Source organism: Engraulis encrasicolus, chromosome 6 (genome assembly GCF_034702125.1).
Source record: "Engraulis encrasicolus isolate BLACKSEA-1 chromosome 6, IST_EnEncr_1.0, whole genome shotgun sequence".
NCBI classification, from domain to species: domain Eukaryota; kingdom Metazoa; phylum Chordata; class Actinopteri; order Clupeiformes; family Engraulidae; genus Engraulis; species Engraulis encrasicolus.
In genome coordinates this window covers 51,390,180-51,407,679 of record NC_085862.1, presented here as the reverse complement: position 1 = coordinate 51,407,679, position 17,500 = coordinate 51,390,180, and the positions used below count along the sequence as shown (strand labels likewise).

Below are 17,500 nucleotides of genomic sequence, written 5' to 3'. Positions count from 1 at the left end.
TTGTTGTTTATTGGGCATTACGAATGTGTCATTTGGCATATACGTAGCCCATAGCTAATCTTTTCAGTTGCATCTCTTCAGACAAATGGTAGTCATTGCCTTTCCACCCCTCCTTGCTCTCTGATTGGAGCCCAAGATCAGGTACAATTGCTGAGGGATGGAATCCATGCTGTCTTTCAAATTGGAACGATTGTGCAAAGCAGCATGGGTTTCCCATGCTAGGTGTAGAGGGGTCAGTTTTGCAAGTGGTATATGGAATGGGAGGGTTGTGTCACCCAGGGGGTTGGTGGCTTTTGGGTGGCGTTTTGACAGAACTGGAAAGGGGGTAGGAAGCCCGGTGAGTGATTGGGATCAGGGTGGGGTTGTAGCAGAAGGTATTGGTTCCTGTGTGCACTGCAGGGGCCCTGGTGATTGGGGCCGCAGAGGCGACAGCATAAGATGGAGATCAGTTGGTGTGTGGGTGGTTAGTCAGGCATGGAGTGTAGGCGGTGAGGTACTGAGTCGGGGGTGTTACCCAGCTTGTGTGTTGGGGTTGCATTGGGGGGTGTGTGAGGGTGTGGGGTGGCAGGGTGGATTGGCTCCTGTGAGCGCTGCAGAGGCACTGTGGTGATTGGGGCTGTGGCCAGGGCCAGATTAAGATGGCCTGGGGGCCCTAGGGGTCATAGTCAGTGTCATAATTACGAGCTAGGAATTAAGGATGACATGTCTATTATCTGTGGTCCAAGCAACAGATTAATTTTTCAATATTGCATATTATCACAAATCTGGAATGTTTCACTTTTGGCCAATTGGGGCCTCGAGGCAGGTGGGGGCCCCTAGGCTGCAGCCATATCTAGACTCTGCATGCATATACAATGGTGGATAAAATGGAGGATGGGCCCGGCAGTCCTTTCATGTCAGCATGGAGCCTCTTATGCGGTCAGAAGCCGCGTTTAGGGGTTTGTCAGAAGAGAAGCCCATCATCCATCCTGACAGGGCTGTCAATCACTCATCACACCCACAGATCATTAGTGCCGTAGGATGGAACTCCCTTGGAGGAGTGCCTACATTTAAACCATCAGATATTTAGTGATATGCGAGTGAAAAAAGGTACAGATGTGATCCTATGTCTTTTATAATCCAGCAAAGTGTAACACACTCTAACCCACATGATGAAGAGAGAAGACACCCAATCCATGTCATGTTTCTTTATTGTGCACACTGTCAGAATTGAAAATTGGTGATATAGATTTGGCTGTATGTTGCTTAGTAGATGTTAAATAGTCATTTCCGCAATATTTCCATTAATGTAAGTTCCTACAGAGACTTATTGAATACACACATTCCTTATTTACTGTACTGTAGGTCTTAGATTCACATAATTGAAACTGTGTTATGAAACCCAGTCACAAATACAGGGAAGATTCAGCTGGCTGCTAGTCAACCAGTTGCTACAGTACAGGGGAATGACTACTCTGCTGGACATGGTTTTGAAAAAGGCACCGTGTGTGCGTTCTCATCATAGAGATGTGTAGTTGTATGTATGTAGTACCACAGTGCTGTAATTGTAGCGTTTATCCCTACAAAAATCTTTAAGTGTCTTAGAGCTTGAGCGTGGGTTGCAGTGGATAAACCAATAATAAGACCTAAGCTAAGATACAGTAGTTGTTCCACAGCATTGTGTTTCGACAGGTTTGTTGTGACAGAGTGACTCAGTCATGCTGTCTACGCCTCCAGCTTTGCCTTGTGTAAGGACATGTCACCTGCAGATACACACCTGGCTATGCAGCAACAAAGCACATCACAACACTGTATGGCACAGTTTAACACGTTTCAGCATGGCACTAATGATTTGCTTGTGAACACTTGGCAGATTTGTGAAAGTGATCACCAGTTTTGGATAATCATACTGTTTGACGATCCCGTAAAGTAAATAAATGAAGTGTATTATTGTTGTATTTCACATGTATTAAATCTTGAGCATTCTGTGAGGTCAAAGTTTACTCAGAAAGAGTAATTTTGAAGGGTACATTTTCAGGGGCTGGAGGCTATTAGACAGACAGGTTACATTGTCTTTGCTAAAATCAAACAGTCACACACCGTTGAGACCTTATTGGTTAATGTCATGCTAGCCTCCAAAATATTATGGTGTTAACAGATGCTAGTGTTTGTAGTGTATTTGGCATTAGCAGAACTTAAAAGCATTAACCAATGGCTTTAGTGAATCTTTAACCATACTGTACAGGCGTCTCTGTCTGCATGCTGTCTTTCCAATGTAAATAAATGTGAAGTGAGAAAGCAGCAGATGGTTTTTTGTCAGGTTTCCCACCACCGGATTAACAATTAATGCTCTGTGTGTTTTCTTTGTGTGTTTGTTTGCCTGTGTGTAAGAAGAGAGTGAGAGGGAGAGTGAGAGAGAGTGTGTGTATATATAATAATTGCCAACGACAATAATTGCCAACGACAGAGCAGTCATTGGGCTTGAGCGTGTGAGTGGCGTATCGTGACTGTTTTCCTCACACTGGAATGACTGCCAGAGCAGCACTTTACTGCCACAGCCACACTGACAAGAAGAAGGGAGAGAGAGGGAGGAGAGGAAGATGAAGAGGAGTTGAGAGGGAGAGAGAGAGAAGGAAAGAAATGGCAGAGAGAGAGAGAGAGAGAGAGAGAGAGAGAGAGAGAGAGAGAGAGAGAGAGAGAGAGAGAGAGAGAGAGAGAGAGAGAGTGATACACTTTCATTTTAATTGCAAATACGTGAATGTGTGAAGAGCAAGTGTTATGTCACCACAGACGGAATAAAACTTGAAAATGTAATGTATGCGTCATGTCTCTCCACATCTATTTATGATGCTGCTGATATTTTTAAAGTGTTATTTGTGAAGGTTGGGGGAGCTGGTAATTTTAAACGTGTTATTTCTGAAGGTTGTGAAGTCTGTTTTGATCAGTAAGAGTGAACATGACTCATCTTGCTAGTTGTTCAAGACAAGATGGCTGCAAGACAAGACACTTGTTGAGGCGATTGTGGGGTGTAGCAGAAAACACTACACAGAACACTGACATGATAGCCTGATTATCATCGACTTATAAATCTCTTCGAGACTTGGTCTGACCAAGAGCAAGCATAACAATTAACATTTCCCAAGTGGCATGGTTGAACCCCCTCCCTTGGTTTGATACTGGTTGGTTGCTTCCAGACAAAGTGGGAGGAGGTCCCAATTTTTCAGGAGCTCAGAAACGATATTTGTATTGCTCGTGGCCTGACTAGAAGCAACACTGAAGGTGTTGCTTCACTAGGAGGGCATGGCCTGGCTACTGACATGAGGGCTGTGAAGGCTCTAGCATGAGCACTTAAGCATTTAATAATCATTAGGGAGGCATATACCACCTCTCCCTTACTGTACTGTATACTGTATACTGTTATCACTTTCACTGTCTTTACTGTCTTTCTCAGCCACTCCCTCTTCTCTCTCTTCTCTCTCTCTCTCTCTCTCTCTCTCTCTCTCTCTCTCTCTCTCTCTCTCTCTCTCTCTCTCTCTCTCTCTTTCTCTCTCTCCAGCTCTCTGGTCTTTGTTTGCCTGTCACTCAGCTGAGGGCCGCAGCATTTGTGACAATTAGCGAAGTGTTTGCTCTTCAGCTCGAATGAATAATTGATTCAGGGACGTCTGAATGATTCATACGCCATCTGCCACCAAACACGGGGAGAGAGAGAGAGAGAGAGAGAGAGAGAGAGAGAGAGAGAGAGAGAGAGAGAGAGAGAGAGAGAGAGAGAGAGAGAGAGAGAGAGAGAGAGAGAGAGAGATGTAGGAGCAGAGGAGGGGAGAGAGAAGGGAGAAAGAGTAGGGGAGAGATAGTAATGAAAGGAGAGGTAGGAACAGAGGAGGAGAGAGGGAGAGAGATAGAGTATAGCAGAGGGAGGAATGAGGGGAGGAGGTAGAGAGAAGAGGAGTAGAGAGGAGCGGGGAGGGGAGGGGAGGGGAGGTAGCACCCTCATCAAAGCCTGCTGTCGGCTCAATAGGTGAGGGAGGCGGCCAGTAATTAACCCAGCTAATCAGCCACAAACACACAGCACCCAAAAACATGGGCACGCACACATACACGACAGCTGATCATGGACCCAGCAAGACTTCTATTTCCATGCTGCACTACTACTAATTTAGAGCAATGGAGGCTCAGTGTGGGTGTTGTATGTGTAAGGAATACTGTGCTTTTAAACTCAGTTGGTATTGTTCTTCACTCAGTTGGTATTTTTACTGTAACATTGTACTGTAGTTGATATTGTGTTAAACTCAGTCAATATTATCTTCATAGATGCTGTTCACCATCAGCCTCTTCCCTCCCAGCCATATAGCCATGAGCAGTATGCTGGTGACAAGTCATCCTGCCCATCACTGGTGTATATTTAGCCAGCTGTGCTCTAACACTGTGTGGATCTGTAGCCATCATTCACTGCACCCACCTGCGTCAGGTACTGCTCTTCACAGGTCTATAAATAACTTACACAGTATGTGGATCTACAGTCTGCATCCACAGCATCCACATGTCAGGTCGTATCTCTTATTGCTGGTCTGTCAACTTCAATATCTACCAGTTACTTGGGTTTTCGGGTGTACCATGGTCATTGGTGTCCAATAGCCAGAACTAGCAGATTGGAAATGGTGTGAAATTGTGGAGTATGATAATGTTGAAAGGCGCCGGATGGAATAAAGTGAGCATGCAGTCACACCGCGCCTCACACGTCTATATATAGTAGCCTCTGTATGGATCTATTGCTCTACACTGCTTTCACATGTCTCAGGTGCTGCAGCTGAAACACCTGTGGGAGCCATAGGCTGCGCCTGCCAGCCTCATTAGTTGTGATCTTTGACAGTAGATATAATATGCTGTCAATGGTTGTGATGCCTGTGAGTGAGCATTCCAAGCAAGGCTCTGTCGGGTTTGCATGTATTCGTGTGAGAGAGGGAGGGCACTTTTGTGCTTTTACTTTTGTGACAGGACTCACACACACCAGCACCCATAAGCGTTCGAAAAATTGCAAAAGGTTAAGTTCAGCAGTTTGATTGTCAACCGTTGGTACCACCCACGAGCTTTGACAGTGGTTTGACACTGGAAGGGAAATGTATAAATGACGGGGCTAAGGAGTGTATTTCAGTTAAGGTGGGGAAGATCGGTGGGTTGCAATTAGAACATGGGGGAATTGGATTGGATGATTGAGTGGGTCTGGCAAGAGAGGCATTCAGTGGAGCTGTGACAGCAGATTACTGCACGGGCCTACCGGGCCCAGGCCCAGGGGCCCAAGAGTCATGAGGCCCCTGAAGCCCAAGCCTCTATATTTCCTTTTCCTTACTGTATTCAAAATCACAGTTTTTCCAACTGTATTTTCAAAACTTTTGGAGGGCCAACCCCCCAAACTCATAACAACATTTGGGCCTATAACATCTGTCCTTAAACCCTGATTAATATTTTTTTCTCACCCATGGAGGGGGGGTTTCAGGCCCAGGGGGCCCATGGAGTCATAATCCTTCTCTGACAGCAGTAGGTTACCTCAACAAAGGGGAGCGCCAGACACATGCACACTGAGACACAGATGAGTAACTCTGCCAAGACCAGCAGAAGAAAAATGTCATAAGAAATTCAAGCCAAGCTTTTAGGATCATTCCCAAGAAGACTCTAGGCTGTATCTGCTGCCAAGCACGCATTAACCAAGTACAACATTCTGATCTGGTTTTTTTTTCTTTACAAATTAACAAAACCTTTAAAAAAATTGTTTTGAATGTGGATGAGCCTCTGAAACATGACACAATGTAAAACATTTTGTTAGAAAATATTTAAACTACACTTTTTCGTTTTGTAGTAATTGCTCAAAATGTTATTAATATACAATATATTTTGCATACACTGTATTCTATTGTGTTGTTCAGTATTGTTTAGGGCAGGGACACTGACAGCTTTGCCTAGGCCCAGGACAAAGCCATCTGAACCCCCCCTCTACTCAATACATACAATGTAATAGGTATCCAATTCTGGGTCCCCTCTCTCCCTGGGCCTGGGACATGTGGCCCCTTTGTCATCCCCTGTCTTCTTCCCTATTTCAAAGATATGGTATTTTACTGTAAACCTACAGCACAGATGTCAGCACACAGTTAGCAAAACATAATGACTTGTGTATCAATATGTAAACAGAGAGCAGGAGATGGCAAAATAGAAAAGAGGGAGACAGTGTTTAAGATATATGTGGAGAGTAAAAGCAAGAGAGAGAGAGAGAGAGCGAAAGGCAAGGTTCGATTTCAATTTAGATGTCAGAGGTAGACAGTGGCATGGATTCTGGTTGGCTCTCCCTTCCCCATAGCAGACACTCCATTTACACCACATGCTGCACAGTGGGGGCCATTCCATCCCCACTCCACATCCCCGCCACTATTTTAGTCTCTCTCTCAGGTCGTAATTAAGATGGCTGCCGCACGGTTGTCTTGACACCCCAGACTAATCTTTTGTCACAATATGGCTTTGCAAACTCGGCCGTGTTAGTTAGTCTGCGGGTGACTGGCTGGCTATAAATGGATCCTTTGCGTTACCCAAAGCCCGTAACTTCACATTCGCATTCACCATCACATTAGAACAGATTAGGGGTGTCAAACATACGGCCCGCGGGCCGCATCCGGCCCGCGGGAGGGTTCCATCCGGCCCGGATGTTAAAAAAAAAAAAAAAAAAAAAAAAAAATTAAACTTTTTTTTTTTTTTTTTAAATTAAATAACCGAAATGCGCAATTACGGCCCTCGGGGCAAAATCGAAACCTGCATGACATTAACCCAATGGTCCCTCTGTTACACTGTATATATGTAGTAAAGTGCACCTCACACTTCTATTATAAATAGTGAATTTGTACTGTAACAGGCATTTCATAAAGCTCATATATTATAGACCTCATATATAGAGATAAAATGTTAATACTTCTTATTCGTATTGTATTGGTATTGGTTGTAATTAAATAATATATATAATAGGATTTGTATTGGTTCCTATTAAGCTCAAACTGGAAACGGGATGTTAGAATGCGTGAAAATGCAGGAAATTACATATAAGAAATACAAAATTTTCTGGGGGTTAACCCCTAGACCCCCAGCCAAAATCAACTGTCCCATATTTAATTAATTGACGGTTGCCAATGAATGAATGAAGTCAAGGAAATTTTGCATAGGATTATCAGTATTGCATTGCTTTCTACATATTCAACACACTTAAAACGTGATAGTACTGAACACTAATCCTCTGCTTTACGTTTTTTTTTTTTTTTTTTTTGCGATGATGTTACTAATGCGGCCCGCTTGAGGTCCACATGGGTTGTATGCGGCCCCCGGACCAAAATGAGTTTGACACCCCTGGATTAGACAGTCGCACCTCAGTATATTGGCAGCATGGTCTCTACAAGTAATGTATCTGAGTCATAGTTGAGGAAAAGACATTGTGTGCAAGCGTGCGTGCTTGTGTGCGTGCGCATGTGTGTTTGGCGAGACAGTGTTATCTGGAGGTGGCTGACAGCTGTAAATGATGTGCTGTTGTCTTGGTGTGGTGATGTGTCACACTGGCGCCTCTTTTGTCTCCTCACCGCTGACGCTGGTTCTGATGTGCTGTAGAGTGATGAGGAGTGAGGATGAGGTGATTTGGGCAATTTGCACACACTTCTACCTGTCAGCCAGATACGTATCTACGAGACATTAACATTTACAGCACAGAAAACTCAGAGTTGCCTTGTCTAAGGGCTTGACAGTAGACACACACATGTGAGCGTACTGCTTGGTCTTTGCTATTTACATTGACCATGTCATATCCTTTCTCCAATACTGCATGCATTTTGTGTGTATTTTCAATGGCCTTCACAGTAGCTGTACAGTACATTCACACTAGATGCACACACGGATTCAGGCATGCACATGCATATGCACAAACACTCACACACACACACACACACACACACACACACACACACACACACACACACACACACACACACACACACACACACACACACACACACACACACACACACACACACACACACACACACACACACACACACACACAGGCAAGACAAGGCATATTTAACTAGAAATGCACCCAGAGTGTGCAGACCTCCACCAAGAAAGTTCATTTTGTTTTTAGCCACGGATATTTTTGTCATGATTTGGTGTCATTTATGCAGGTTTATACATTAGTGTGTTCAGATAATTTAACAGTCAACCAAATTATATCTGTCTCTTTTAGGCTATAATTACAACCACACGGTTAGGTCTATTGTTTTTGCCTATGAGGATATAGGCATCCTTAATGGGCCACTGGTTGGTCTTGGCGATGTCGGCTGAAGCGACATTTCCTTACCCGCATTCCTCATTGAAAATCACTAGCCTGTTCACCGTTGTTAATCTAAACAGGCATCATGCTGTCGGGCTCTCTGGTCCATGTCCATCTCGGAAACAACTTGCGGTTAAGTTAAAATAGCTAAGGGGGTGTAATGAATAACCAGCATTGTGAACTGACACAGTCACAAATTAGGCTATGCCTACATATTTTTTTGGCAACGGTAATTAATTCGACAGCCATTATCAACCTAAACGATCTGCGGGGGTTACCCTACTGCCCATCTCGCATTGTGAACTTAGACTTCACACAGCCTATTTTTGGCAGCGGTAATTTGACAGATTGTTTGATAACTTCAACAACGAGGGTGTAGCCTATTGGCTGCCTGTTGATGAGCAACTTTTTAGGTGAAATGCAATTGAATGTTGGAGCTGGCGGCAGAGGAGAGAGTCCCATGGCGCAGGGAGTCCCTCCCTGTTCCTTACTGAGAATGACGCAGGCACAGTGTGGAATATTCGCCGGTGCTTAGACACATCCTATTTAGTGATTTAAACGCAAAGAGTAACGCCTTGAAGTCAATTCTGTAGCTCACAGGGAGCCAGTGCAGTTATTTCTGCAGTGATGCAGTGGTTTCTGCAGATCATATTTAGACAGATAATAGAAATTATTTTTTAAGTGGTAGAATGCAGACTGAGTAATGGCTTTCATGTTAAAGTTTAGGTCACTAGTCTGTCAATAAGGACAGCAAGGTTTTTGACTGTATCCTTTGCTTTTAGCCCCTTAGTTTCAAGGACATTTGTAATATTTTGCCTTTCTTCCCTTCTCTAAAAAACAATTACTTCTGTTTTATCTGTGTTCACCAGGAGGAAATTTTGAGACACCAACTGTTTAATTTGGTCAATATAATCATAGAGGGAAGTAAGAGGGGCATAGTCATTAGGGGACATAGATAAATAGAGTTGGGTGTCATCCGCATAGCTCAAGTAATGTATTGAGTTATTCTTGATCATTTGTCCGAGAGGCTGCATATACAGATTGAATAGTAGTGGCCCCAGTGTTTCAGTCTATGTGCTAGTATGGCGTGATCAAATCAAACTGTATCAAATGCTGCACTTAAGTCACGCACGCACACACACGCACGCACGCACGCACGCGCACGCACGCACACGCACACACACACACAATTACAATGTCATAGCCCTTCCCCCATATGCTGTGTATTTTGAATGGCATATAATAAGACGTCCAATCTGCTGCAGTAGGGTGAATGTCACTGCAATGCAATTACAGCCTGCTCTGCTCTTAAGAGACAGCATGTAGTGCCTAAAATACTGTTCCCAGCCATCTTGCACTATAGTCCAGAGCATTATAGTCCCCCTCAGGCTCACAGGGCCTTGGGCAGTGGTCGAAGGGAGGAGGGAGGCAGGGGTGGTGGAGGGGGGGTTGTGTTTGTTTCTGTACAGATGAGGGTAGACTGACATGATGTGAGCCTGTCTATTATTCCTTCCCGGCTTCTCGCTGCCGGAGGGATTTCATGAAGGATAACAGTCACAGATAAGGCAGATAAATCTCCTTTTATTATCTCGCCAGCCATTCATTCATTCATAGACCCTTACACACAGTCATACATACATACTGTACAGCACATGCATCCAGCTTTCGGTCTAGTCTCTCCATAATATACTCACCCACCCACCGACTACCATATGAGTATGGAGATAACATACATACACCCATACAGTACATACAATACATCTAGTGCCCTCCCTAGGCAATCAACCCAGACCCTGTAATACATCTAGTAACCTGTCCAGTCGTGCTGTTATGGAGCCATCCACTTAACAGTGGGTTACATACCAGTCTGTCAAAGGAAACTGAGATTTGTGAGCTCTGCAGTGTAGATTTTTAGCTTGTACACAAGGCATTTGGTGAGCAAATCTACATTACAACAACCATATTACTGTAAGACTCTGACAAGTGATACGAGTACAACTCAGTACATATGCTATCAGCGTCCATGAATTGTTCTGTGTGTTGAGCAGCGAGTGCTGAAAAGGAGCTACACTGGGCGAACAGTAAAACAGTGATTACAAAAATACTCTGCGGAAGTCAGCCACAGAGGTCCAGACCAAGCTGTAAAGCCTGCCTACTGTCTTATTTTTACCCGGCTGAACTAATAATCAGTAGTACTACATATACCGTAAAATACTTCTACAACTACTAAAAATAGGCTACTAATGCTACTACTATTTCTGCTACTACATTGTCTATCAGCAACACTCCATTGAGTTCAATAACTTTATTTGATGTGAACATAGAAAAATCACATTGGGCAGAACAGCTGTTGAAGAATTGGCAACACCAGTCCACAGGAGGCCCTATGTTTATATGACCATGGCTGTTGCTGCTGCTACTGCATGTATCGTACCGCAGACGTACTTTCTCTGTTGTATATAGTCCGTGACTCAAGCATTTGCATGGATGAATTAGACTCCTCCAGTCATTTGTTGCCAAGGTGGCAGATGAGAACACTCTGCTCCTGACGAGAACGCTCTCGAAGCGACAGAGAGGAACATCTTGTGTTTGTCTCCCCTCAGCAAGAGGACGGTGACTGTGAAAAGACAGACCCACCACTACACACTGCTGTTACTCTTCCTCCTCTCTCGCTGTTATCATTGGACTCTCATGCCCAGAAGTGTCTGTGAAGTGAGCCCTCTTTGATACTCATTCCTTCCCCGCTTGCCTCGTAGTAGAGTACTTAACACACATCCCTCCCTGAAACAAACGCCAACCCTCACCTCTCCACTAAGCAAACAACCCTCCCCTCTGCCCAACTTATGCCACAGACTCCCCTAAACAATCAACCCTCTCCTCTCCCCGCCTTACCAACTCTCCCCTCTCCCCAACTTACCAGACTGACTCCCCTCTCTCCCCTAAACACCCCCAAACAGCTGATTATCTGCCCCACCTGTTATTGTCACTGTCATTAGGATTTGACTCCTTCGTCTGAGCATAAGACCATATCCCCTTCACCAACCTCATATTATCACCTCGCACTCCCATCCCAACACAAACCAGGCACAACCAAGTCCCCTGTCGTGCTCGCTGTCTTTGCATATTACTTACTTACTTAATCCTCTTCTTCCCAGATGGGAAATAAGGCTTCGACGACTCGACGCCATTCATCTCGCTGTTGTGCTAGTCTCTGTGCCTGTGTAAGCTTCATCTCCTTCAGCTCCCCTTCAACTGTTCTCCGCCAGGTGTTCTTTGGCCGCCCAGGCTTACGTTTTCCCGGTGGCGTCCATCTTAACGCTGCCTTTGGTATCTTCTCGTTTTCCATTCTTAGAACATGGCCTAGCCATCTGAGTCGCCGGAGTTTTATTTCAAGGACCACATCTCTGCATCCTTTTTTGGTGTACAGCTCCTTGTTTGTTTTTTTGTTGGGCCAGAAGATACGGCAGATTTTTCTAAGGCACCCATTGTGGAAGGCACTGATTTTATTCATGTCCCCTTTAACCACTCGCCAGCATTCAGAACCGTACATAAGGACAGAATTCACGCAGCTGTTGTAGAGCTGAATCTTGGTCCTGAGATGGTACTGTCGGGACTTCCAGATTGGCTGTAGTCTTGCGAATGCCCCACGAGCTTTTGAGAGCCTTGCTTGAATGTCTTTTTTCGCTCCATTGTCCTTGCTGATGAGGCTCCCCAGGTATGTGAAGTCCTCTGCAAACTCGAGTGGCACGCCATTGATGGTGATAGGTGTAGGGTTGGTGGTGTTTATGCACATGACTTGTGTCTTTGTGGTGTTAATGTTCAGACCTGTCTGTTTTGCATATTTACTCAGCCTATCCGTTTTCTCTTGCAGGTGATCTCTCTTTGAGGACAAGACTGCTAGGTCGTCCGCAAAGTCAAGATCCTCTAAGTGGGAGAAAGGCGTCCACTGAATTCCTCTGCGCATGTCCGATGTAGTGTTACGCATGATCCAGTCGAGGGAAACTAGGAACAGAAAGGGGGAGGGGATGCAGCCCTGCCGTACACCTGATTCTACTGGGAACCATTCCGAGAGCGTCTTGTTGTTAATGATCACACTACATTCAAAGTGGTTGTAGAACAGGCTAATCAGGGTGATAATTTTGTCCGGGATTCCATATGACCTCAGGATGTTCCAAAGGGTCTCTCTGTGCACACTGTCAAAGGCCTTTCTGAAGTCTATGAAATTGATGTATAGGGGGACATTCCACTCAATGCACTGTTCAATGATGTTTCTTAGTGCAAAGATCTGATCAATGCATCCTCTGCCTCTTCTGAAACCGGCTTGTTCTTCCCTCAGCTTGTTGTCAATTACTGGTTCAATCCGTTTGAGGAGCACTCTGCAGAAGATCTTGCTGGGGATGGAAAGTAGTGTAATACCACGCCAGTTGTCACAGATCTGTAGGTTGCCTTTCTTGGGAAGTTTCACAATTAGTCCCTTTTCCCAGTCACTTGGAATGGTGTCACTCTCCCAGATGGTCCTGAAGAGTTTAACCAACACTGATGTTGTGGTGAGAGGGTCAGCCTTGAGCATCTCTGCTTCGATGGAGTCGATGCCTGCTGCTTTGCCACTCTTCATGGCTTTAAGAGCATCCTTGATCTCAGAGGCTGTAATTGGGCTAGTGTCGATGTTGAGGAGATCTAATGCTGGTTGAGGATTGGCTGGTGGGTCTGGTTTAGGGCAGTTTAACTCTTCCTGAAAGTGTTGGAGCCATCTTGCTGCTTGCTCCTTTTCGTTTCGTTCCCGTTTTTACATCTGATGGGGGCTGTCTGGCTGGTGCTCTGGCTCTTTGCATATTGGTGTGTGTTAATGTCTTAGTGTTAGTGTGTGTGTGTGTGTGTGTGTGTGTGTGTGTGTTTGTGTGTGAGTGTGTGTGTGTGTGTGTGTGTGTGTGTGTGTGTGTGTGTGTGTGTGTGTGTGTGTGTGTGTGTGTGTGTGTGTGTGTGTGTGTGTGTGTGTGTGGTGTGCGTGTGTACGTGCACACGTGCCTGTGAGCCTGTGTGTCAGAGGGGGGCGAATGTGACTCAGGTACAGTGAGACAGAAAAGTGTGTATATGTATGCGTGTGTTCGTGCACGCGTACATGCATGCGTGCCCCATGAGAGGTCTGTAAGAGTGACTGAGAGTGTGAACAGTAAGCCCTCATTAACTGTGTGCTACTTCGAAAACCGCCTCTGTTTCTGCAAGTAGCAAAGGCAATGTCATTTCCCACTCAGCTATTCTCTTATCTCAGCTATCCAGGACTATTAGGGTTTCAACAGGTCTGGTCGCTGTCCAAACACCCAGGGCGAGAGGGGATGTTGTGGTGAGAAGAACCTGCACGTGTCTGTGCACTGCTGGACACAGCCAGATGAGGTAGTGAAGGCAGACAGCACAGTCTTTCCCACAATATAATGATTTAAGATGAGTGGGTGGTTGTGTTGCTTCCCATATCCCCTTGCCCTGGAAAAAAAACGATGAAATTTACATTTTAAAAAGTTGGGTGGGTGGTTAGTCAGTATCGGAAGCCTGAGAGTAATTTATCATGATTGGAAAGGGTATGTTGTAGAAGAAATCCGCACTCACAAACTGCGTCTCATTATTTATTTATATTACCACCATGTCCAAAAAGCAAACGCGTTTCGGCTAACAAGCCTTCATCAGTGCGTGGTCACCACGCACTGATGAAGGCTTGTTAGCCGAAACGCGTTTGCTTTTTGGACATGGTGGTAATATAAATAAATAATGAGACGCAGTTTGTGAGTGCGGACTTCTTCTTCCTTAAGTTGACGCTTTTTATCTCGCACCCAAAAGCTTTTCGTTTTTTCCAAGAAGTTGAGCGCGTCCTCTACCAATACTTAAAGGGTATGTTGTAGCCTGGCTCTCACGCTTTGTGCTTCGTGCATCTTCGTTAAACTTTGTGAGATCGCACTAGGGTCTGGAAATCTTAGACTAGTCCGAACGGAATCAGATATTTCACAGCCTGTCCAATCAGAATCGTGGGGCGGGGTATATACAAGTCAGTGGTTGAAGTAGTCGTGATTCAGGTTCCAGCTGTTTTGAACACACCTGCGCCTTTCCAGAGCTAAGCGATTAACAATGTTCCAGATGGTTGATAACAACCATCACGTGAGAACCAGGTTAGGTATGTTGTGCCGTTCAATATGAAAAATGACATCAACCGGTCTGAACCTATGACCCTATCCTGTCTCTCTCTCTCTCTCTCTCCATGCCATTGGTTCTCAATCTTTTTTGAACACTTAAAGGTACAATCCACCCATTTGCATTAGGCTTTCCATTGCTAGACACCCAGTCATACTTTTGAATGGTCGTGCAACACTCTCTGAATTCCCCTTCAGACAGGAGAAATCCGTATTCACCTCTTAACACTTCCTCCTACAATGATGTAAAAATCGTCATTTTGCATCATTGTAGGAGGAAGTGTAAGAGAGGTGGATTTCTGTTGAGACTACAAGCCTTCTTCCCACCCTTTCAACCCTGCCCATAGGAGGTTGGACCTAATGTGCTAACAGACCTATCACAGATCAGTGTCTGGGGGGTGTCTGGGGGGTGTAGAGCCCCAGTTGAGAAACAGTACTCCTTTCTATTGCTCCATCATAGCCTGTCCTCATTTTACCTCACTGTCTCCACTTTCTCACTCTCACTCTCACCTCTCTCCTTCCTCCTCTCGCCTCTCTCTCCTCTCGCGCCTTTTCCCAGCTTAATCACATTTGCAACTGCTTTTCTGTGCACATCATCCTCTTCTGCAGTATCTCTCCCTCTTCTGGCTTGTTCTTCTCTCTCTCTCTCTCTGCCTCTCTCTCTCTCTCTCTCTCTCTCTCCCTCTCTCCCTCCTACACTCCCTGCTGAGGTCTTAGCTGTCCTCCATATTGCCTCTGTTGCCTGCTCTATTTCATGGCTATACATGAACTCCCACTCGCTGTCATCCTTTCCGCTTTCTTGCTTTCTCCAACCAGCTCTCTGTGTGCCAGCTATTTCTTTTGTAGTCTTCTTCCCCCTTTCCTTATCCCTCTCTCTCTCTCCCTCTACCTCTCTTTCACCGTCTCTTTTTCATCTCCTCCCTTTCTCTCTTCTCTAATCTTGCCATCCTGTTTCTCTTCCTCATCATCAGAAAGGGAATCAGAGGACACCAGCTTAGAGATCTGTTGTCTCACAGTCGTTTTCATTTCTCTTATTTCATTTTATTTCATTCCTCTGCTTTCATTTCTTTGAGCATTGGCAGCAAATGAAGTAGATGCCTTACGAAGTACTGAATATTTTACTTACTGAATACTTAACTTACTGAATATTTCCACTTTGTGTGTGATGCTGACAGCCACTTACCTCTTGTGTATTCTCACATGAGACTGACCACAAGACTGACCCAGGGTCAACTTTAGTTCAGACACACAGATGGCACATCTCACACACAATTAATGCAGTATGTGTGTGTTTGCATGCACATTCATTATTATGCTTTTGTGTGCATATATGTGAGCGTATGAGTGTGCAAGCATACGTCCAAGCGCGTGTGTAAGTAAGTGTGTGAAATGGGGATGATGAGTCACCGGTCAGCCCCATAAATAACTAGCCAGGAATACCTGCAGGCTGCCTTCTATTCTCAGCAGGAGACGGATTCATCAAACACTCCCTTATAATGTTGTAATTTAGAGTCATCAAACACCCGCCCTCACAATGTTTGATAATCTAGCTGATATGAAGGCAAATCAAATATTACCTCTCTGATCTGTGCGCAATATGCTGTACGTAGATTCCCCAAACGCTGTTATTCCTGTCTGTGGTAATCTAGATTCACCAGACGCTGCCATTCTTATCTGTGGTAATGCACATAGATTCAGTGACAATCTTTTCTGGTTGTACCTACCTACACATGCTGATGTAGGGGGATAGTGTTTCACTGGCAAAGGTGTATACATGGGATGGGATGGGAGTGTGTTCAGTTGGTTTGCAATTGAATTTATATTCCAGCACCCACGGTAGAACTGAGCTTTATTTCCGTTCCGTCATCCTCACTAGAATTGGGCTGTATTTCAAACGTAACCTGACAACTATATTATCTGTTTGAAAGCTGCTTTGCTGTACACACACATTTTTTCTAGTTTGCGGTATACCCGGACTACTACGCACACACCTGACCCTGCGAGGCTAGTAAACTAGCATCTGGCCTTCGAGATCCTCGTGCTGAGTAATGTTGTGATGATGCCTTGACTGATGCAGCAGGTGGAATGGTGGAGGGATAGGACTGTATGACCATGGGTCTATTTATACTCAGGGAGCATGAGAAATGGGTTCATTGACTGGAATTGAGTGATGAAATGGTGGTTTTAAATTGCCCCACATATACATGAGGTAGAACAGCACGTGATTATTAATGTCAACTCATTGGTCTGGCCTGAAGTGGCCAGACAAGGGACTGCGATTTATTTTCCATCACTTGCGATGCATGTGACTTTATTTTAACGCGTGTGTGTGTGTCTGTGTGTGTCTGTGTGCGTCTGTGTGTCTGTTTGTTGTGTGTGTGTGTGTCTGTTTGTTGTGTTTGTGTGTAGGATCCTGGCTACTGCAGGCGCTCATATGAACATCCCAGTGGATCTGCGGACGTTGAGGGCAGTGCGAGTTCTCCGTCCTCTGAAGCTCGTCTCAGGCATCCCCAGTAAGTTACTACTGGCTCGCTGTCTTTCTGTCTGTCTGTCTGTCTGTCTGGCTGTTTGTCTGGCTGGCTGGCTGGCTGTTTTCTCCCCTTTCTCTGACACACACAGCTTGGCCTTTTTTTTACTCTCTGTTATATGTCTCACTCTGGGATCTTCGCCCCGCCTCCATGGAGAAAACAAAGTTTCCCCGCTCTCAACCTAGCCACAACTTCTCCTCTTTCACCATTCCGATTGCAAATGAGAACTTTGCCTTTCAATTGCATTCCTGCAAGGCCAATTGCATTCAATTGTGAGATATTGTCAGCATTGATGGGGAACTTTTTAAAACTTGTGTTCTCGTTACTCGTTGCCTATTCAAAAAAGTAGTACCTTATTTTACTTAGTTACCCCCTGTGGAAAGTTTTTTGCACTAGTCGATACTTTTGCATTACATTTGGATGGGTCTCCAGGACATCAGACTTTTTGTTCAATTATGTCTATCTGTCTG

At 44.9% G+C, this 17,500-nt stretch overlaps 1 protein-coding gene across 1 annotated transcript in view; it reads left to right on the top strand.

Annotated features, from left to right (window-relative positions):
- LOC134451589 (voltage-dependent R-type calcium channel subunit alpha-1E) overlaps positions 1–17,500 on the top strand; it is a 267,141-nt gene that overhangs the window by 151,876 nt on the left and 97,765 nt on the right. The window contains exon 6 of the mRNA XM_063202094.1: positions 16,912–17,015. Coding sequence (XP_063058164.1) covers positions 16,912–17,015 — 104 coding nt within the window. The remainder of the gene's footprint in view (positions 1–16,911; positions 17,016–17,500) is intronic.